This window comes from Pagrus pagrus (genome assembly GCF_965226575.1).
Source record: "Pagrus pagrus genome assembly, chromosome: 2".
Lineage (NCBI taxonomy): Eukaryota > Metazoa > Chordata > Actinopteri > Spariformes > Sparidae > Pagrus > Pagrus pagrus.
The window spans coordinates 24,519,869-24,541,721 of NC_140186.1; the positions used below are offsets into that span (position 1 = coordinate 24,519,869).

General features: G+C 43.2%; 1 protein-coding gene across 2 annotated transcripts; it reads left to right on the top strand.

The window, feature by feature from the left end:
- The first annotated feature begins 65 nt into the window (after positions 1-65).
- On the top strand, positions 66-20,034 carry epn3b (epsin 3b). Of its 2 annotated transcripts, none has more exons than XM_084378434.1 (12): positions 66-120; positions 7,189-7,426; positions 7,590-7,748; positions 8,199-8,282; positions 8,652-8,952; positions 11,407-11,525; positions 12,228-12,314; positions 14,908-15,031; positions 15,151-15,327; positions 15,413-15,508; positions 17,159-17,452; positions 18,378-20,034. In XM_084378434.1, exons 2-12 carry the CDS (start codon positions 7,358-7,360, stop codon positions 18,674-18,676), a joined length of 1,809 nt encoding a protein of 602 aa, XP_084234560.1. In that variant the 5' UTR covers positions 66-120; positions 7,189-7,357; the 3' UTR covers positions 18,677-20,034. The 2 variants fall into 2 exon arrangements, with proteins under 2 accessions (XP_084234560.1, XP_084234559.1); XM_084378433.1 differs by lacking the exon at positions 66-120 and adding an exon at positions 1,122-1,582.
- The last annotated feature ends 1,819 nt before the right edge of the window (positions 20,035-21,853 follow it).

Here is a 21,853-nt window from a genome sequence, read left to right on the forward strand (position 1 = left end):
GGATCTGGAGTAACATTTGATCAGTATTATGCACTCTTTCACACTCATCATCAGTGCAGAAGAATGATCCAGCTTTAAAGTCAAAGTACTAATAAGATACTGTGAAATACTGCACCACAAGTAAGAGTCCTGCATATCTAAACCATACTTAAGTATAAGTATGTAAGTATTATCAGCACACTGTACTCATTGTGCAGTAAAATGCTCATTAATATTGTTTCACTATTATATCTGATGTTTTTGGATGTGTTTCATTCTGCTGCTGGAGATGTTTAAGGTTGAGCTCATTTTAAAGGTGAGCTCAGATTAACTCTTGGCCCCATTGAGGGTCCTGACCCCCAGGTTGAGAACCGCTGGTTTACTGTATCATATTCTATCAAAATCATTTTTGTAGCTGCGCTGTCCAGTGAGAAACACGTACTGTATCTCTAAAAAGTCAACTATTCACATTAACAGTTTTTTAGTGTTGTGACAGTGTATTTTCCAGCTAATTCAAAGAGGAGTTTATTTAGCTTAAAGGGGTACTATGTAGTTTTGGAGAAGAAATTCATTTTAATATTTATTATTTATTTTCTGTAATAAAATAAACAAGCTGTTCTCAGAGGAAAATAAGGTCCCAGAACACTGTTTGAAGCCAGAAAGGTGGCAGGGTCCGCCACATATAAACAAAGTAAAACAGTATGAAACTGTGTTGTCCTTTAAGGTCAGTTTGTTTGTTTAGTTTGTTTAGGTATAACAAAAAATCAGTCAGTGAAGATCTTTCTCTTCTGGTTTAAATTTCTTTCGTAAAACTACATAGTGCACCTTTAAGACGCAGGAGAGAGCTCTGTACCTTTACAGGAACACTCGATCCGTCAGTTTATCAGAAACAAAACTGAATTCAAACTCACCAAATTTGGAGATACACGCTTTTTCACGTTACTTTGTGAAAAGTAACTAGTAAAGCTGTGAAACAAAATAAGATGTAGTGGAGTAGAAGTATGAAGCTGCACCGAATGAAAAGGCAAAGTGCCTCGAATGTGTCCTTCGTACTCGAGTACATGTACTTCGTTACATTCCACCACTGGGGTGACCAGTACCGCTGACTCTGCAAAGACTCGCCCCCGTGCCTGCCTCTCCGTTTACGCTCCCCGTTGTGACTGCCGTGCGCTGTGCGGTGCGCTGCGGTGCGGCGCTGTGCTGTGCGTGACCTGCCATACTGCCGGTGCCGTGTGCGTGTGTGGATGAGGGCTGCTGCTGCTGCTGCCTGAGTGAGAGAGGGAGCGAGCGAGCTGCCGTGTGCTGTGTGTGGCTTATCCTTGTCCTATGCGGATTTCACCGCTGACTGCCTGCCCGAGCGGCTCGCGTCACCCAGGGTAGGCCGGGATTTAGCCGCTGACATACCCATTCAGCGGTTCCTCTAACGCGCACTGCTCGGCTCCTCTCTCACGTTTTCAGGATCTAGGCGCAGGGTGGGGGATCGTTGTGGTTGCCCTGCTTACCCGATCCCAGCGGAGGGCACACGTTAGCGGGGACTTGGAGAGGTGGTGGCAGAGAGGCGAGGATGCTCTGTGGACGCGGCGGGAGATGAGCGATGGGCAAGGTAGGCTGCTGCATGTTGTTGAGATGACAGTCACAACACAGTAACATCATGGTCATATTAACATGCAGTCTACAGTGTGTTGAGCTGCGCTGCCGACCTACATGTTACTCCAGTGGTAGTTGGCCTCGCGCTGGATTCAGTGCTACACATGGCAACCCGCACAGGGAATCCACCGCAAGAGTGTGTGTGTGTGTGTGTGTGTGTGTGTGTGTGTGTGTGTGTGTGTGTGTGTGTGGAATGGAGGGAGGTGGGGTGGAAATGCATTATGCATACCCACCATGGGCGCCCCCCCTCCCCTCTCCAGCGCCACCTGAAAAACACAGTACACCTGCTGCAACAGCACGCATGCGCATGCATAAACGTGGACGACGGGGTGACGTAAGATCGCTGTGTTTGGGCAATTTGACGCATCAGACGGGAGCTCATGAAGTTATAAGCAGCCGATCAGTAACGTGGACGGATCAGCCGGTGTGATGGAGGGGTCTTGTTTCAAGTGGAGAGCGGCAGTCTCTCTGGAGTTGAGCGTCACGACCTGAGCCGATGGTTGCGTCAGGTGACCGAGTGACTGTGGCTCGGAGTGAATGTATGTTGTTACGCTCAGATGAGTCATGTGAATGTAGAGCTTGCGGCCGTGAATCACAGCGTGCGCCCATATCCCAGTAAAACCAACACGGGGGCTGTCGGTGTGTGCAAGGAGTTGTTGGATTATTCAGACAGCAGCTCCACAGTTAGTCCCCGGATGACTTCATCACTGTGTGTGTGAGAGAGAGAGAGGGAGTGTGTGTGTTTGTGTGCTGAATGAGTCTTCCTCCAATGTACACATTAAAACTGAGCGTACAATATGCCAGAAATATCTTGTTCAAGGCTCTCCAAAGTGGGGCCCCTGGGTCAAGTTGGCCCGCCATAACGATCAGTTTGACCCACCAGATGTTTCCAGTGAAAAGCATTTCAAATTGGGTACACTTTATATTAAAGCCCTTGTAATAAGTGTTATTTGACAGGTAGTAACACCCTTATTAGGCTTGATAAGATGTTAATTAACATTATCGTTCTGCATCTTCTCAACCAATGTAATAGCCTATATGTTTGCTTTTAGCCCCTGGCCCACCACTAGGTCTCCATTTTGGCCCCCGAAAGGAAAAAGTTTGGGCACAAGTTCATGATGTTTCAGGGATGGATTCATACATGTTAGTGTTTTGTGGATTCACATATAAAGTTCACCACACATGTGGCACTAAGACAATTTCTCATAATATCTAAACTTCAGTAGCTTATTAGCATGTCAAAGAAACAAACTGAAACAAATGCAGTGTTGTTTGTCTGGTGGGATGAGTCCTAGACTGGTTGGAATTTCTATAAGGCGGGTGGAAGAGGATATAAATAGTACAAGCCAAATGTACATTTACTCAAGGGCTTTATTTAACAACTTTGAGATAAATGTATTTGAGTATTTCCATTTCATGCTGCTTATGGCTTTTATTTCACTACATTTCAGAAGGGAATTGACCTATAGCTGTAATGACTAATTTTCAGATTGAGATTTTACAGAACATCATTTATATTACACATTAAACTACAGTATGTGAAGCAATTAAAATTAGCTCCACCTAAACCAACTACAACATTTCAGTGCTGCTTACAGCTCAACTGACAGGGTTGTTAAAGGCACAGTTTGTAAGTCATGGCCAGAATTTTACTTTTAAATAATTTTAATAAATGCACAAACATAATCAACAGTGTTGAGAAACAACAGTGATGACGTTATTTTTAAAGACGTCTTTGAGCTGTGTTGCAGAGAAGTCTACTGAAGTTATCATACTAACCAGCTAGCCCCCACCAAACCTGTCTCATAGTGTAGCATTACTTTGTACTGGCAAGAGGCGAGTTTCAGCTGGCAGATATATGCCAGCTGCTAGCATAGTTGTGTCTGTCGTCCCCATAGTCTTGGTCAGAGCCGCTGTAAATCACCTCTGTACTTTATCCCCAAATCCAGTTGAGCTGGGCCCTGTTGCCCATGGTGACTCCCCCTATGAACCAAGGTCCCAATCCAGACAAACTCTGGTGCCACTGGCTCCACAGCTGACAATGAGCAAAGAGCTAATTAGCTAACTACAGTCAAGGACAGCTAGCAAAGAGCACCAATTGCTCATTATTCAGATGATATGCTTCCCCCTATGTTTTTTGGAGCTACCTTCCAATTCTGTCCATCTTCCACAAATTATACCTTTAATGATGAATACTTTTACTTCTAAACTGAAAAGTCCTGTTTGTAGGATTTAGGAGAATCTATTGAAGAAAATGGATCTCAACATTCATAATCATGTTTTCATTCATATATAATCACCTGAAACTAAGAATCATTATGTTTTCAGTCAGAGCAGGTCCTCTTCCAAAGGGTCCGCCATGTTGCACCATGTTTCTACAGTAGCTCAGAACAGACAAACCAAACACTGGCTCTTTTGCGTTTTTAGCGGCAACTAAATCCTACACACTGGTCCTTTAAAGTCTAATGCTTCTATAGTATTACATAATTAGGTTAATTATGTGTCATTTTGCAACACAGGGCTGCACATAAGGGCCGCCCCTTCATGCTAAACACACAGAACATATATAAAATATTTTTAATTTAGATGTAATGTAATAAAATAAAAAACAAAACAATATATAGACAGTATTTACAGTGAGGGCAGTGGAAGCAGCACATACTGTATTTGGCTCACAGTTATGCAGAAAGGGGGCACTTTGTTACAAGGGTGGATGTGTTTTGAATTTGAACAGCAACATACTTGTGCACTCTTTCAGCTGATGACTCGTTCCCCTTGTCCTCTCAGATTTATTTTAGAGCACAGAAAAAGATCACATTACTCCCACAAAGTGAATTATCTGTTGTGCGTGAGGGTCAGATTAAGGGATAGAGGGATGAAGAGCAATAGTTTCAAACACCTCACACAGTTGACAGCGCCAGCCTTTAATAACCTGTGTGTGTGTGTGTGTGTGTGTGTGTGTGTGTGTGTGTGTGTGTGTGTGTGTGTGTGTGTGTGTGTGTCCAAACACAAAGCTGAAGATGATTATGCAGAAAGGTGATACCGGTTGAAGTTGCTGAGCTTCACTTTCTTCTTCCTGCCCTTCACTGTCTCTGTTTCTCACATGAACAAACACTGTCAGGCTCGTCCTCCTCTCTGAGTTTTCTGTCTGGGTCCCTGCTGTGTGCATCTCAGGTCCTCTGTGCTTCTGCTGATGTTTGCTTTTCAGCAGGATGAGGCATCCTGTGACTTGTTTCACTGTGGCAGGCTTTGTGAACTGCTTTGGGGCAGCAGTGGACAGTGACATTAAAAATAAATCAATCATACAAAAGAACGCACAGGAATCTTTAAGAAGTCAGTAATTGTTACACGTAATTATTATTGTAAGTAGTGATTACAGCGAGCCGTCTGGTAATAATGTTCTCATATTCACAGCCAAAGTACGGGCACTGAACTGAAAGCTTTGTCTCATAATCCCAGTGTGGCAGGAAATGAATAAAAGCTAAATAAAAAACATCACGTTATTAAATTATTGCAGAACTATTGCTTCAAAATGGAATTTAATTCACATTCTCACTATTGTGAGTTATTAGTCACTAATGACACATATAGAGATTTGTTCCCTACTTTGTCTAGTAGACATTGTATGATATATGATTTTTTTTTTAAAGTCTAATACTCATATCCCTATTTGGGAGTTTGAAACATCTGATAACAATATTTCTAACCATATGATTATGATCGTTTGTTAAACATGCAAACTTCACATTTTCAGTAAAGATTAGACTGTAATCTTTTGTTAACTACAGAGAGAATGTATGTCTAAATGTGCTTTTATGTACAACACATTTCTGTGTGTGTGTGTGTGTGTGTGTGTGTGTGTGTGTGTGTGTGTGTGTACACACTGGCAAATCTTGCTCCACACAACCTCCATTTTGACAAAACTGTTTGACACAGTGGCTCAGATCCATTTACTTTATGACCTTGTATTGAAGCTGACACTGACTTTAATTAACATGCTATATGATGAATTTACTTGCCATGACAATAATCTTTTTTTGCTCTGGTTTGCTCTCTCCATGTGCTTCAGTCCAACATGAAATGAGTAATGTGAAGTCTACTTCCTTAAAATTAACTTTTGTACTTTCTTGTACTTATTACAGTAAGTACAAGAATCTGTTAATGTTAAATTTAATATTTCATTTCACTATGCAACCCCTGTGTTGGATAATGATGAATAAATCACCTTGTACCTTGTAAGTTGAGAAAATGACATCACTTTACTGTAATACAGCCTTTAAAGCCAGGAAAAAACACTTGTGCCATAACAGGATGTAACAATATCCAAAATCTAAGGTCATATTCAGTTTCTGTAGCTAGACTCGCTACTCAAAGACATAGTGGTTTAGTCTTGAATAAAAAAACTCTAAAGCAAATGAACATTTGTATTCACACAATAATCACTAATTAAAGAAATGCATTAGAGTTCACCGGTGATTTTATTAGTTGCAGATGATGCGTTGGGACATCCAGGAGCTGACATTATCATTCAAAACTTCACCTCCTCAATCAATAACGATCTGACAGTTTATAGTGAGACGATCACTGATGAGGAGGTTTAGTTTAGTGAGGTCACCCTAGTTCAGCTCTGCTCCAGTGCTGGCTTAGTCGCACGCAGAGGGAGAAGTATCACAGGAACCTTTAATGATCAATTCCCTTGTGTCCTCTGTGAAATATGAATTTGGAAGAGAAAATGGGTTGTGTGTATATATGTGTATGTGTGTATGTGTGTGTGTCTGTTGGCCTGAATAAAATAAGCTACCAAGAAGCTTCATCAGACACCTGAGTGCCAGAGCTTTCGTATGACCTACTTCCTGAGTGGGCCGCAATTATGAGCATTCAGTCACTATCATCAGTCATTGTTTATACTGCCAGGTGTTTTCATATTGATGTTAATAGCAAAGCAATAAATCAACAGGGGGAAGCTTTTTACCTTGACTTGTTGTTTCTAACCATGCTAGCGATATAGCCCTACGGTTTGGATGGAGATGTGGCTCATGTTCCTCTCAGGGTGGATGGTATTAACTTTGCTGATCCCTTAACTCTTCATCTAGCTCCATCATCAGGTCAAAATTTCAACCTGCCCAGCACATAGGTTTACATTTATATATCTGCAAAACCAATGGCATCTGTAGTTTGTGTTTAGTGCTGATTAGCAAACTTTACTTGCGTCATCAGCACGTTAGTGTTGTTTATTGTGAGCTAGAAATCATAGAAAAAGGAGCCTATAACTCCAGAACTTGCCTTAGAATCTTCATGTTTTTAAGTTTTCTGCCACATCAAAGTAATCCAGTTATACTTTTTGTTAAATGCAGGGATACATCGCAAACAGCACCTGCTAATAGATAATTTGGCACAGTTTCGATGGTGCTAGTTTACCAAAATGTAAATGTAAAACGTGGCTGAAGTTGTAGTCAACATTACTCACTGAATCCTAATGGAGTTTGTTTAACTGGGGTGTGACAGATTACCTGAAAACCATGAGAAAACTTTTCATGTATCGTCTCCATCTATTACTTACAGGGGCGTCCTGTAACTCCTGACAGAGAAGAGGAGCCTTCATCGCCATAGCTACTGCTCCTCTCCTCCTCCTCCTCCTCCAGTCCACGATCCCCCTTTCACCACCTCTCTTCATCTGTCGAGTGTTTGTTTGTCACTTTCTTTCCCTCCACATCCTCCATCACCTGTCACCATGACAACCTCAGCCCTACGCCGGCAGGTGAAGAATATTGTGCACAACTATTCAGAAGCGGAGATCAAGGTATTTTAAATGATCTTCACGTGATGTGTTGTTGATGTGTAGGAGCTTTTATGTGTTGGGAAGAGTTTAAACTAACATTGATGTTGAGATTGGTACGGGTGAAAAACATCAATACATGGATGAAATGAACATACTTATACTTATACTACCTGGCGATGTATAGGTCCGCGAGGCCACCTCCAACGATCCATGGGGCCCGTCCTCGTCTCTCATGTCAGAAATCGCTGACTTAACCTTCAATGTGGTGGCGTTTGCCGAGGTCATGGGCATGGTGTGGAAACGCCTCAACGACAGTGGCAAGAACTGGAGACATGTCTACAAGGTAACCTAATGAAAGACACTGTCATCTGTCTGATGCAACGACTCAGTTTAATAAGACAAACATCATGTCTGTATGTGTTTCTCTTCCTTTCTGCTAGCTGACTTTAGTTTGGTTTATTAAGCTTCCTTCTGACCGCTTGCCACACACTACCACTTACCTCCCCTCACCTTTTCCCCTTAAACATCTATTCTTCTTTCCCTCCGCAAACACACTTCACACCTCTGTCTGCCATCTGTCAAGAGATACATTAGTATCCTCTGCCGCACATACAGACTACAGAGCAGCTTCTTTCCTTCAGCCTGTCAGACTCCATCAATAAAAACAGGGGTTTTTTTCCTGTCTAGTGTAAAAGGTAGATATTTATGTTTTTTTTCTTCAACTACACAGTGTGGAGATGTAAATAAATGCTAAATTTGGGGTATCAGTGTTGTAATCAGCATTTGCCTGCAGGCCCTGACTCTGTTGGATTACCTGCTGAAGACGGGATCAGAAAGAGTGGCCCAGCAGTGCCGAGAGAACGCATTCACTATTCAGGTACTGGACCGCAACAAGAGGAGAACCTCAGCAGTCTGATCGGCTCAGGCGCAGAGCTGGTTTATTGTTTATTGTTCATTTGATCATTGGAAGTTGTTACCTTGGCACACATAAAGAAAAAAACAGTATAATCAGTGAAGGTTACACTACATTCAGTAAAAAATAACAGTAAAAAAACATTCTAACATTGACAAGAAAAATAAACCAGTTGAGAAAATAACCTTGTTACCTGTTAATTGCATGCCCTACTTCCATTTTTGCTAGAATCTTGGAATAAAATTACAAAGTGATGTCATTACTTTTCTGAGGCTCAGCTCATGTTCATCTCTAAAAGGTCATGGAAATGTCTCTTGTCCATGTGTGGTTCAGACGCTACGTGACTTCCAATACGTCGACCGTGATGGCAGAGACCAGGGGGCCAATGTGAGAGAAAAAGCACGGCAACTGGTGTGTCTCCTCCGAGACGAGGAGCGGCTCCGCCAGGAGAGGAGTCAAGCCCTTAAGACCAAAGAGCGAATGGCTGGGGGCGGCAGTGGAGGCGGCGGCGGGGGTGTGTATGGAGGCATACCACCGTCCTACCACCCAGGCAGGCGAACGAGCCAGCCCAGCATGGCTGTGCTGTACGGAGAGGAGTTCAGCCGCTCCAGAGGCTCTCCATCCTCCTTCAACTGTGAGTATTGTGGGTATTTAGAGATCGTGTGGCCACTAGAGGGCAGCACAGACACGCTTTTTGCACATAGTCATTATTATTGGTAGTTGCCAATGTGTTGAAAAAGAAAAACATAAAAACGGCTGATTTCATCATTATGAGCCCAGCATACTATACTGCCCTGATGTTAGCTAGCTAGCGTTAGCAACATTAACGTTAACTTGTGTTAGCATCAACATTAGGTAGAGTTAGCAATGTTAATGTGAGCTAACTAGTGTAAGCAACGTTAACATTAGCTAGCATTAGCAACCTTAGGTAGTGCAACAAAGTGGCAGCCACTTGAGGGGGCAGATGATTCGAACAACAGTGTTGTTGTGGCGTGAATACGATGGAAGGGGCTGTTAACAAACCCCGCTCAGCTGTTTGGTTCTGAGCAGGGTTTTTTAAAAGCTGCATTCATGTGTATACCATCTGCTGCGTGGGAGATATTTGAAAACCACAAAACCAAAAAACACTGTTTGAAAACACTTCCGATCGAGCATAAATCTCACCTTTGTGTTGCTTGTCCATGTAAGTTTCCCAGGGCAGCATCTTCTTCGCCTCAGATGTGGTGCCATACCACAATCCCACGAAGAAGCTGTAATTAGCTCTTTAGTGCCCCCTGAAGCCAGAGATACACTCACAACTACTTGTTTTTATAGCCTGGTGAGAACCGCAGTCATATTGGTGTTTTTCCCTGCCATAAGGCAGTTTGGCAAAAGAAAAAGCTTCAGGGATTAGGACTAACTGGTTGGTTGAACAGCTGGCCAACCGCCCAACCTCCATTGAAGAGCTGCACACAGCTGCTTCCCAGAAAAACAGGGACAAGCACGTCACTTTGTGTTGAAAAGTGGAGGGAATATAAGAACTCAGAGGACAAAATCTTCTTTCAAAGCCCCTACACACCAGGCCGACAGTCAGTTGTCGGGCATTGTCAGTGCAGTCAGTGAACGTCAGTGGCTCTAGTCAGTGCGTGTCCCGCACATGTCAGTGAGAGAAGTCATTCTGATTGGCTGTTCAGGTAAGCGGATTAGTTCAGAGAAGAGAAATGGAAAAAAGAAAGGAAAGCCCCTGTGGCCTGTCACTGTAGTATTCATGATTTCACCCGTTTAGTGCAGTTTCTCATCATTTTTCAGAACATACTCATCATCACTCATCATAATAATCATCATGTACACTTTTTCAACATTAGAGAAACAAGCAGTTCACAAGAATTCAAGGGTCAAGCTCAACCAATCATGACCTTAGAAAAGAACAGTAGTCAGCTACACTTAAACAGAAATGGGCAGTAAATGTAATTTCCATCCAACTAAACTACACAATGTCAAGGAGGGGAGACATTAATTTACTTTTGGAAGTGGTGCTGTACTGTAAGTCACCATTGCAGGTGTGTGTAGCTCAGGAGGTGAAGAAGGTCGTCCAGAAATCGGAAGGTTGCTGGTTCCATTCCAAGCTGAATATCCATTTACTGTCTGGTTATGTACCATAAAATCTGGCAAAAAGATGGGATGACCTTAGTACATTTCCAGACCTTAGGCTATTGTAGCAAGATGCTGACATCTATTATCTAATGAACAATAATGCTAAGCTAATTAATGCAATGCTATGTTTATGGCCTTGGTTTGTAGTTTACAAAGTTTTATATTAACATGTTACGATGTCCAAAACATATCCATTACATTTAAGATACAGGATTGATAACTTTGGAAACATGATGAATTTACTCGGCATGAAAATAATCTTTTCTTTTTTATCTGGTTTGCTTACCACTCTGTCCATTCGTGGTCACATTAGTACTTGTTGTTTATGGTTACCTCGAAACCGGGGCCCGCTCATTTTACCCACTGGCTTTTTAAAAGTGATGGAGACAAAATTAGTATTTTTAAAAAGTGGTGGGGACATGTCCCTAGTGTAAATGACACCTACGAGTGACGGTGAGCCAGAACAGTTAAGTTGCCGACTGGGCAGCAAAACAATGAGCTGGAACTCAATATTAGGCTTCATAAAGCAGAAGGAAGCTGCAGATTCAGGTGCTAATTCTCTGTAGGTTCATCATTATGAGCGGCTCCTTTCATGCTGTCATTTGATACATTGTTATTATAAAACCATGGACTGTATCTGCTTTAATCTTATACGGAGCACTGACCAGCCTTTTTTTATGTGTTGGCAATGTGTGAATAATTGGATATGGTGTTAAAAATACGCACTCGCACTCAGGCTGATCCCAAGTGAAATGCAATTTGTGCTGTAGCCCAGCACTTTGGACAATCCACCACATAGATTATCAATACTGCAGTGTCGGCCTGAAAATATTCAAATCAGCCCCACACTTCCTGTGCCCCGTGTCTCATGCACCCCTGCGTCAGTCTGACCATTCCTCCACACGCGCCATCGTTGCGTCCTCCCTCAAACTCCCTCACTTGTTCCCATCTGCAGCCTCGTCCTCGTCCCCTCGCGCCGCCTCAGACCTGGAGCAGGCCCGACCGCAGACCAGCGGCGAGGAGGAGCTGCAGCTCCAGCTGGCCTTAGCCATGAGCAGGGAGGAGAGTCAGAAGGTAAAACGACACACACACACACACACACACACACACACACCTCCTTTGTACTCCAACCACATGTCTCATACGTCTTGTTGATTCCAATGATGAAAATTCTGTTACAAAAAAATCTGAACATTCGCCCACCTTCATCCAGCTAGCCCTTCCTTCCTCTGTTACCATAGCGATGGATGGAGACATACACAGCTACAGATTGACTAAAGTCTTAGCCAAAAGGAGCGTGAGCAGGTACATACACACAGAAACACACCTCGCTCCTGACCATTCGGTGTCCACGTTTATTAATCCTCTGTTGCTAATTACATCTGAACTGAAGTGCGTCTCTGTGGCCATCTAACGACTTCCCTCCCAACTTCTTCCCTCTGTAGCCAGCTTACGTCCGTCCAGGACCTCAGCTGTGTCTCCCAGTGGCTCTCAAGCTCTTCAGATTTTGCCTAAATGTTTAAACTTCTGCATTTGAAACATTCCTTCTCTCTGCTTCGCTCTGGACCAGCTTCTGCTCTCTGTCAACTAAATATTTCAACAGCCCAAAAAAGCCACCAGTGCCGCCCTCGTCTTACTGGGCCAAAACCAACGACTGTTTCGCTCAAGCTGGTGTGTGTGTGTTTGTGTGTGTGTGTGTGTGTGTGTGTGTGTACGTGCGTCCGCGCTCAATGCCGCGGCGATAATGTTGATGATGTCATGATGCCGCCCCTGCAGGAGCAGTGCTGTCGTCAAGGAGACGAGTCTCTGTTGCAGAAGGCCCTGGATGAGAGCAGGAGAGAGAGCCAGTCAGGGACACAGGAGGTGAGTTTAAAAACGTGTGTGTGTGTGTGTGTGTGTGTGTGTGTGTGTGTGTGTGTGCTGTACAGTACTTGTGTGGGTGCATGCGTGCTACACGAGTGTGTGTTTGCACGGAGAGGTGGGCGGGTGCATTTGTAGGTGGTTGCTGGCAGACATTTAGAGAATGAAGTGGAGTTTATAGTGCGGACTGTGGGCTAGGGAGGGAAACGAGACAAAAAGACATAGATCAGCATAATGAGGGAGGTTAGAGTGAGAAACACTAGAGAGCCGAGTGAGATGAGAACAAGATGCCTGCTGAATGACAATGACTTTGTCTCGTCTAACCTTGAGCTCAGCATGACATTTCCCTGAAAGCATACTCCTTATCGTGTAGCTCCTTTACTCATTGGCCTGTCAAAGAGCCTATCAGAGTCACCAGCTGTCTTATGTAAAGGTCCTCATGGTGTGTAATTGGTTATATTACTTTGCTCATCGTGGAAACCGCGGAGCTTTTAGATGCTTCATAGAAAAAAGCAAGGGAATAAAGACCAGGGCAAAAAAGGTCAATGTGAGCTTCTGACTGATGTAGTTCCTGACATATTTACAAGGTCTGGTTGATGTCATAGGTCATCATGTCCTGTATCATCAGTTTTGGCCTTTTATCTGATTTGGCTTGATTTAGTGCGTTACAATTCATGTAGCAAGATTAAACTAAGACATGGATTAAAACATAAAAATATAAAAATACTCAACCTGGAATAATCTCTTGTGTCAATTACGTCTGCTCCCTCTTCATCAGTGAAAAATCCAGAATCTATTACACACAATATTCTCAGCATGTTCAATTCAGATTTCAAGTTTCCACATCATTCTGGTCTAAGTTGCTAACTGGACCGTGATTGGCTTCCAACCTAGATGTAATGTCACAAAGTCATTCGGGTACGTCCACACTACTGGTTGATTCAGGGGGTTGGCGACCTGCCCCACAGGGGCTCCCATGTTCGAGAAAAATGCCACAAAGTGCCCTCTTGCATGCCCATATTGTAGATGAAACATGATCTAGGTTGCCCTTCCAGCGGACAAAATGGAAGGTGTGCCCTCTCTTTTCTATAAATATGTCACAACCTTCTTTGCAAGGGTGCCCCACCACAAACAGCTGGTGCCTGTTTTATTTTTTCGCCCATGCCCCTCAAACACACCAGTCTGCCACTGGTCCCCTCATGAATGCAATTAAATGGTATTTAAAAGAGTCAAGAGATCCAAGAAAGGTAGATGAGAGAGGCTATGTGGATGTTTCTGTTGGTACTTATGTAACCATTGTTTCTGTCTAAATGACGGCACTGATTTATGCACATTGTTGTAATCAAGATGTTGACCTGTGAAGTGAAGTGTGGTAAATGTCATTTTAAGTAAGAAAAAAAATAATAATAATAGTAATAATAATAGATGCCATTTTTTCAGGTATTTATTTAAATGCTAAAATAAAACTACCTGATAATATCACGATGACTCACCATGAGCAGTTTTTTATGGTATCATACTTCCAAATACCCACTTAACATGTCATCATACTGCACAGCCAGTCTGAAAGGTTTTTACGATACCCTCACATATGTTAACATGTCTTGTGAGATATGACAGATGTTTGGTCTCTGCTGTACTGTATGTACACAAAGTGAGGATCCCTCAAATGTAAAATGTGTCAGTGCTGTTACAGTGATGCCATCAGTAATCAGGCTGCTCTGCTGTCTGCTCTGCCAACTGCTGCAGAGTAAACAGTGGAGTTCAGCTGCAGCCCGACAAACTGTCTGAAATACTTCAAACGCTTTTCACTGCATTATGTCACGCAGTCTCATTGCGTACAGTTAGCAACACACTGGCTCTCCACAATAACAGACCAGTGAATGATTATATAGCTCAGACTGACACTATACGTGTGTATTCAGTTAAGTGTCAGCTGAACATACTGTAAACAATAGTGCTTTAAGAGGCTCAAGGGAAACAACAGTTTGTATTTTGTACAATGAAATAACCATTTCCTGGCAGGTGAATTAAGACCAACATCAGCCTCAAATGAGTTTGTGACGTTGTCTTTTCTTTTTTCAGAATTTTCAAACCATTAAGAAACACTATCCATCAGTGTATCTAAAAAAAATGAAATCATTAAGTCTGGACAAACATAGGGTTCATAGGGTAAACATTTCAGCATCAGCATCACGGTCACAGTAACTGTAGAAGACCTCATACTCTCCTCCTCAAAGGTGTTCTCATTAAAGGTCCATTGTGAAGGATCTAGGAGGATGTACTGGCAGAAATGGAATATAATATTCATAATTGTGTTTCCATTGGTGTATAATCACATGGAATTAAGAATCGTTTTTATTGTCTTAGAATGAGTCTTATATATCTACAGAGGGAGATTCAGCGAAGTCCGACATGTTGCACCATCATGTTTCGACAGTAGCCCAGAAGAGACAAACCAAATAGTGGCTCCAGAGACAGCCTTTCGCGTTTAACTCTTTTTTAGGAGGACGGTGAGATGAGGGGTATTGTGTTGGTTGCAAACCTGAGAATATTTGCCACATATTTATAGAAATCTTTTCTGCCCCCTCTGTAGTCAGCCATGCTGGACCTGGTGGACATATTTGGCGCCTCATCTGAGGCCCCACCTCCGCCTGGTGACCCCTGGAACTCTGCCCAACCCACCTGTAACGCCACCTCTGACCCCTGGGACTCCGTAGGTGGGTGGTTCATCACAAGCACACAAAGGCCAACGAGATGTTCGACTTACTGTCATCCACTCATCATGTCTTCTTGTATGTTTTTAATGCTTCACACTGAGTCGTGCCTCTCCTCACAGCGGTCCACTCCAGCACTCCTGTGATTGGTAGCCCTTGGGCGGGGGCGGGCCCTCCTGCGTCCTCCGACGCGGCCAATCCTTGGGCTCCGTGCCCCGACTCATGCACAGATCCCTGGGATGGAGCGCCTGTCTCCTCCAGTCCTGTTGATCAAGCGTGGGACAGCCCAACAGACGGAGGTACCTTTCAAAAACACAGGTCTCATCATATATGTTGAAGATTTCTGTGTCCTAAATTAAAGATTTGACTCTGGTCAACGTGCAGGTGGTGATGGAGTAGATCCGTTTGCTGCACAGGAAGAGGAGAAGCCTAAACAAGAGGTTCCTCAAGTGTCCTCCCCTCAACCAGCTAGTCCCACAGGTAGGGTAGTACAGGACAGACAGAAGTACTGTGGATTGTACTGTACATTGGGATCATACAGAAGCAAAGTCTCCTGCATTGAAAGTGGTTGTAAAGAAAAAATCCTGTTCCAGCATGAACACATGTACAGCTGGTAGGCTGACTACAAGATAACTTACTGTAAATTCACAGTACTACAGACCATATTCACACGGCGGCCATTTTCCTCTGACATCACGCTCAGGGTGGGAAGCTCGAATGTCGTAGAACTGTGTTCCAGATTGCAAGTCCTATAAACGTAAGGAATCTGACAAACGTAATATTTTCACCGCTTCTGATTGATTAACAACTGCAACTGAAAAGACAACGGAGCGTTCCGGAGGGACATTGTGCCATCCGTCAGGGTAAAACAACATATTTGATATCCCATTAGCTTCCTTAGACAACAACTATGTTGGCGTCGAACTACTTCCTAGTTAGCATTACCGTGATAGTGTTACACAGTATTGAAAAAGAGGCGTAAATTAATTCTTAAATACCAACACACATATTGGACACATTTATTTAAGCCTGGAAGTGAAACACACTGGATGTAATCCAATGCTAACATTAGCTTGGAAGTGGCTGAATGCTAACATTAGGGAATAGGCTATCAAATAAGCTTTACCTTGAAATATAGACTGACATCCCTCCAGATTTTTCACTATCATCATCTTATCGGCCGCTGATCGATCAGGAAGCTGTGAAATGATAACAATTTGTCTGACTCCCCGCGTTCATATGACTTTCATCCTGGAACAAAGCCGCATAACATTATCCCAGCATTCAAGTTTCCCACCCTGAGTGTGACGTCAGAAGAAAATGGCTGCCGTGTGAATATGGTCTACAAGACGAAAGGTGTTATTAATTCACACTTTGTATGTTGTAAAGCAAAAAATTACAATCGACGTACAATTTCTGTCGCAAACTTCTGGCTTCACTCTCTGATTCTCTCTCCCGGATATTATAATTACAGTCAAACAAATGAAAGGCACCTTGAGTAAAACAGACATTTTGAAGCAGAAATGTTACATATTATATCTTTAATGGGATCTGATACAACAGCACTGAAATGAATGCCTGTATGACCTTTGGCAAATGCATATTGCCTTTTATTTCAAACTTGTTTGAAATAAACAGATTTTGGTTTATTTGACAACATTAAAGAGTTGAACAAAATAAGGACAATATATCTTACAATGTACTAGAATGTACAAAAACAAACTACAAACGCAGCACCTCTCTCCACATTACACATAGTTAGTTTGTTTACATCTGTGGTAAGGGATCACATTATAATGTGTAGTCCTTGTTATTACTTTCCTTGCAGAGCTAAAGGGATCACTAAAAGTCCTAAAAGCCATGTGAATCATAGGCTGTAGCCTTCAATGGCACCTTATTTCAACCTTATTATGATAAGTGATATTTTGGAGCAACATGTTAGTCAGCGCTCTCCACCACCATCATCAAAACACCAAATATCCTTTGGACCAATGGTGTTCATCCCTCCAGAGGAGTTCAGAAGCTGTTGTTGAGCTAACTACTACATTGTGCACAATATGTTACATCATCGTATTTCATTATATGCTCCAACAACTATTTTAATAATTCTTTGTCTTTGTCTTGATGCAGATGCAGAGCTGTTCGGGGTTAAAGTGAACTCAGACCCGTTTGCTGAAGCAGATTCCAATCCTGATCCGTTTGGGAGTGACCCTCCGGTGAAACCCCAGGTAAACGGACGGGAGTCGGCCAGCCCAGAGATGTTTGACCTGTCCCGGCTAGCACCCCCACTCAGCGCCCCGCCTACACGTGTGTGTCGAACCCCCGAGGCCTTTCTGGGACCTACAGGAGCCTCGCTGGTCAATTTAGACGCTCTGATACCCTCCAACCCACCTAGCAAGATGCACAACAACCCCTTCCTCTCAGGTAACAAACTGCCATTCACAAACTCACATTCTGTACTTAAAAACCTGTTAAAAGTCAGCAACCCCCCCATGGGCCGTCCGGGTAGTTCACCAAACTTTACAAACACAGCTACGCAAAAAGGCTACCAGCTTAATTAAAGTATATAGTCATGCCATACATCGTTAAAAAGCTTAGATTCAATTCATGCCAACCATTTCAAGAGAATACCACAAGGTATGCAAGGTACAATCAAACAAACAAACAAGCTAATCATCTTCTGCTACTCCCAAAGGCCTGGCTGATCAAAAAACTCCTATTACTATTTTACAGCAGATGCCATTATCCCTCAACACCGGAGATGGCAGCCGTTTGATTGACAGCTCATTTGAGCTTCTAAACCCGCCCTAGGGCCTAAAACAGCCAATGTGTGATTGTGTAGACAAGTTGCCCACTGTCTCTTCTTTCTCCTCCCTCCTGAACCACTTACCCGCCAGCCTCCGGATGATTGGTGCATCATGTAGCCAATGAGATTTCAAATCCAGCAATATATAGTTTATTACAGTTTTTAAATCCATAAACCTGAAAATGATGCACGATTATGTAGTCTATTATGCGTTTTGCTCTTTTAATAGGCTGTTTTTTCCACTAAAGCACTTGTTTTTGAATATTTCAAATGCACAAAGTTAGTGTAAATAAGGAAATAAAGAACTACAGTGAGTTTTTGCCCCTGTTGCTTTCAGGCAGGGGTATATTGAGATCATAAAATTGAATTTCTCTGCCCAGCGCCTGGATATTTCCTCCCAGAAAAACAAGTGCCAAGTGTTCATTTGATTTTCAATGATACTGTTTTATAATTTGACTATTTGATGATCAATTTCCAGGAATAAGAAGGAACATTATTGTGATGTCATTAAAAAAAGCTGTCCCCCCAATTCTGTCTTCTCAGGTCTGAGTGCTCCGTCTCCCACCAACCCCTTCCACTGCGACCAGCCTCGCCTCACCCTCAACCAAATGCGACCTTCCTCTACATCCCCGCTGCCCCCGCACATGCTCTCCTACAGCCCGTCGCTGCCCCTCCCTCTGCACCACCAGCCACCCGTCCTCCCCTCCTCTCTTACACAACCTCCTGCCGGACTCCTAGACCTTCCCTCCAACCTCCCGCAGCCGCTGCTCCCCCTTTCTCCCCGACCGGCGCACCGCACTCAGTCGCAGACACAGACACACAGCCACAACCCCTTCCTCTGAGACGCCTGCATCTTTCATGCTCTGGCCTGCAGAGGGAGAACGGACTCTTTTTGGATCCATCTATGCTGACTACAAGGAGACTAATTTTAAATGAGCCTGAACTGGACTGCAGATCCTGGTCTGATGTCATTGTGCACACTTGAAGCGGATCAACCTTGGGCTGGATGTACGTGTGTCTATCTAGAGACACATCAGCTGCTATATAACCTGAACTCTTGAAGAAAAGCTAACTCTCTCTCACACACACACACACACACACACACTCAGGCGCACTTAAGGGTGCACAGACACAAACATGCACACGCCACCAAACTAACAGGGTGTATCTCAACAGTCCCCTCGATGCCTTTTCCCCATCATCAGTGACGACTCGGAGCGCCCTCTGACCACAGAGACAGAACTGTTCCTTGAGAAGATTGGGATGAAGCCACATACTCTGATTGTCCACAGAGATTCACAAGGATCCTTACCGCTGCTGCTTCACCGACAAAAGCATGAATGCATCCCACTCCCCCGAGACTCCAAACTATGCTATTCTAACCGAGCACCTGAGATGAGTTCATCAAATAAATCCTCTTTCTCTGCTGAGTCAAATAGTATCTTGAGCTTTATTGGCACAATTGAATCACCGGAGAAGGCCCCAGGAGTGTGTTACTGTGAGATTCAAGACAGTTCAAGACCTACTTGACTTAGGTTTCCCTTCTTACATCAACATAATTATATCTATTTTGCATTGCCTTGTTACCCTGCAAGCTCAATAGCATCTGGTCCTAAGTTAGTTTGTCCTTAAAGGCAAGTAGCCCCAAGAGGATCCAGGATTCAAAACTGGACTAAACCAGCCTAAGCTAGACCTAACTGTCTCAACCTGGACCTAAACTGATCACTGATTGTACCCTATCGGACCCGCGTGCCTGTCTCTACAGCTGACCCACAATCCATTCCCGGCTGGTTGATATTGGCGCCATTGAGGAGGACCTCAGGGAGACCGCTCTGTCCCTCCTCCAATGAGATTCAACCCAAGCGAATGGAAAGGCATTTAGTCGACAGAGAAAAAAAACGACAAGATCAATGACTTGAGCGTAAAAATGAGAGATGAAGCGATAAAGGCGGACTAAGAAGGTGAACTACAGATGATTAACTGGTGTGTCAGGCTCCTCTCCTCGGCTCCTCGTTCACTTCTGTGTTAGGATCAAAAGGACCTGACGAGCCGAGACGTTTGGTCATCACTGCACTGAACCTGGACCTGAATGTGAAATGCCTGCCTATAGATACACACAGGCTTAGTACATATGTATTTAACAGAATGATACCTATAAAGTATTATGGAATATTATACCAATAAATGAATGGTGTTTGCATTATAATTTCTCAAGTGTTCAATTGTTTGATTGATGAGTTAATCATTCATTTCTTACATTGGTTAAAGATGCAGAAAATTGTGTACACAGCAATATCTGTTTATCACAGATGGGATGGGAACCGAGAACTGAGTCTTGAGTCAATGATTCATTGGGAACCGGTTCCAAAATGATCCGGTTCATGTTTTCTGGAAACAATGACGGCAAACTCATGTCTACAAATTGCTTTTATGCAACACGGCCTTAAATTCCAGTAACGCTGTGTACATATTTAACACTCTATGAACGAATCCCTCTGCAGTACCAGCCGTGAATACACTATGTTATAACATTAGCACCAAGCAGGCCAGCTGATCATATTTTTTCTTCGACTACAAAAACTTAGATGAAAACAAGTGCTGTTCAAATATTCTTTCATTTCATCCATTTTAGATGTTGACAGTCAGACAGTCTGCTGCTGCAACTATCTCTCAGTCTACAGCCAGCTCGACCAAGGTTGATCAGGAATCAATGGGGGAGAGAATCTGGCCCATGAGCAGAATCAATAATGGCATCGGTATCAATAACATCTCATCGGGTATTGCAGTACAACCACTGAGTTTATTTAACAATGAATCACATGCATAGGCATGAGCGTTGCTGACTTTATAAAGTAGATTGAGTGTCTGAAATAATTGACTTAAAAGTTATTCTTCCTCACTGACGCCCCTCCAGCTGGAGGTGTCCTATGCAACATCCTGGCTTGTAAAAACAGGCCTATATGTTTTAGTCGCAGGGTATATTTTATCTGGTTGCCAACAGTAACAGTTTTTTGTTTGTTTTGTTTTGTTTTGCTAACATTACTGACATATCATCAGATTTAAAGTTGATGTCGAGCTAACTTAGTCGCTAACTGCGTCTGCCTGGTGTTTGTTGCTGAGCAGGTGGTGTATAATGTGTTTTTTAGAAAATAGCTGCCTGCTCTTGCCAAACACATTGCCATGAGACTAATGAGCCTGAACCAAACAGTAAAGTTGTTGCCAGACATCTCTACAATAAGCCTAAGATTGTTGTAAAGTAGATGGGAGCTGCAGATTCAGCCGAGGGCACATTTCTTTCTTTGACCGCACCCTACCAAGAGCAGTCACACGCACATACACTAACATAACAAGGCCAGAGTTTGTGCACTGTATGTTATGGCTGAGGAAAGCGTGGAGCTGATACGAGCTGCTCTGCTCATTCAACACTAGATGGTAGTACTAACACAGTCTGCATCCTGCCGTTTTACTCTCAAGCTATTCAGTCAGAGGTGTTTCTTTCACACTTGTGATTCAAAATGTACACAACTACATGTCTGTGAGTGACTCGGACAGCAGTCAGCACACTTTATGCTCCAAGACTTAGCACTGTAAACAACAGCTGTACCACAGTGGTAATGAGGTGTTACACAGTAACACCACATCCAGCTGTGAGTGTGTGTGTATGTGTGTGTGTGCTTTTTTAAATCCGGCCAAACACAGCAGCAGCTGATTTCACTGATGATGGGAACGCCTAACACTCTCTAAAGAAAAGAAACTGATGAACTCTCGCACTGAAGAAATGATACTTTTACCAGGGCTGGAGTGAAGTACATTTACTCAGGTACGGTACTCAAGTAAAAGTGTGTGGTACCTTACTTGAGTGTATCCATTTTTATACTTCTACTCAAATACATCTCAGGCAAATATTGTACATTTTACTTCACTTCACAGATTACAATTTTACACACCCGTCCTGTCCAGTAAAACACAAGTATCTTGACAAGGATTTTAACTTCAGGACTTCGACCTGTTGTTGAGTA

Excerpts from the sequence above, each read along its gene's own strand:
- epn3b (XM_084378434.1), top strand. The coding sequence starts at position 7,358 with ATGACAACCTCAGCCCTACGCCGGCAGGTGAAGAATATTGTGCACAAC. Across the intron at positions 7,427-7,589 it reads ATTCAGAAGCGGAGATCAAG|GTCCGCGAGGCCACCTCCAA; the intron begins GTATTTTAAATG and ends GGCGATGTATAG. Across the intron at positions 7,749-8,198 it reads ACTGGAGACATGTCTACAAG|GCCCTGACTCTGTTGGATTA; the intron begins GTAACCTAATGA and ends ATTTGCCTGCAG.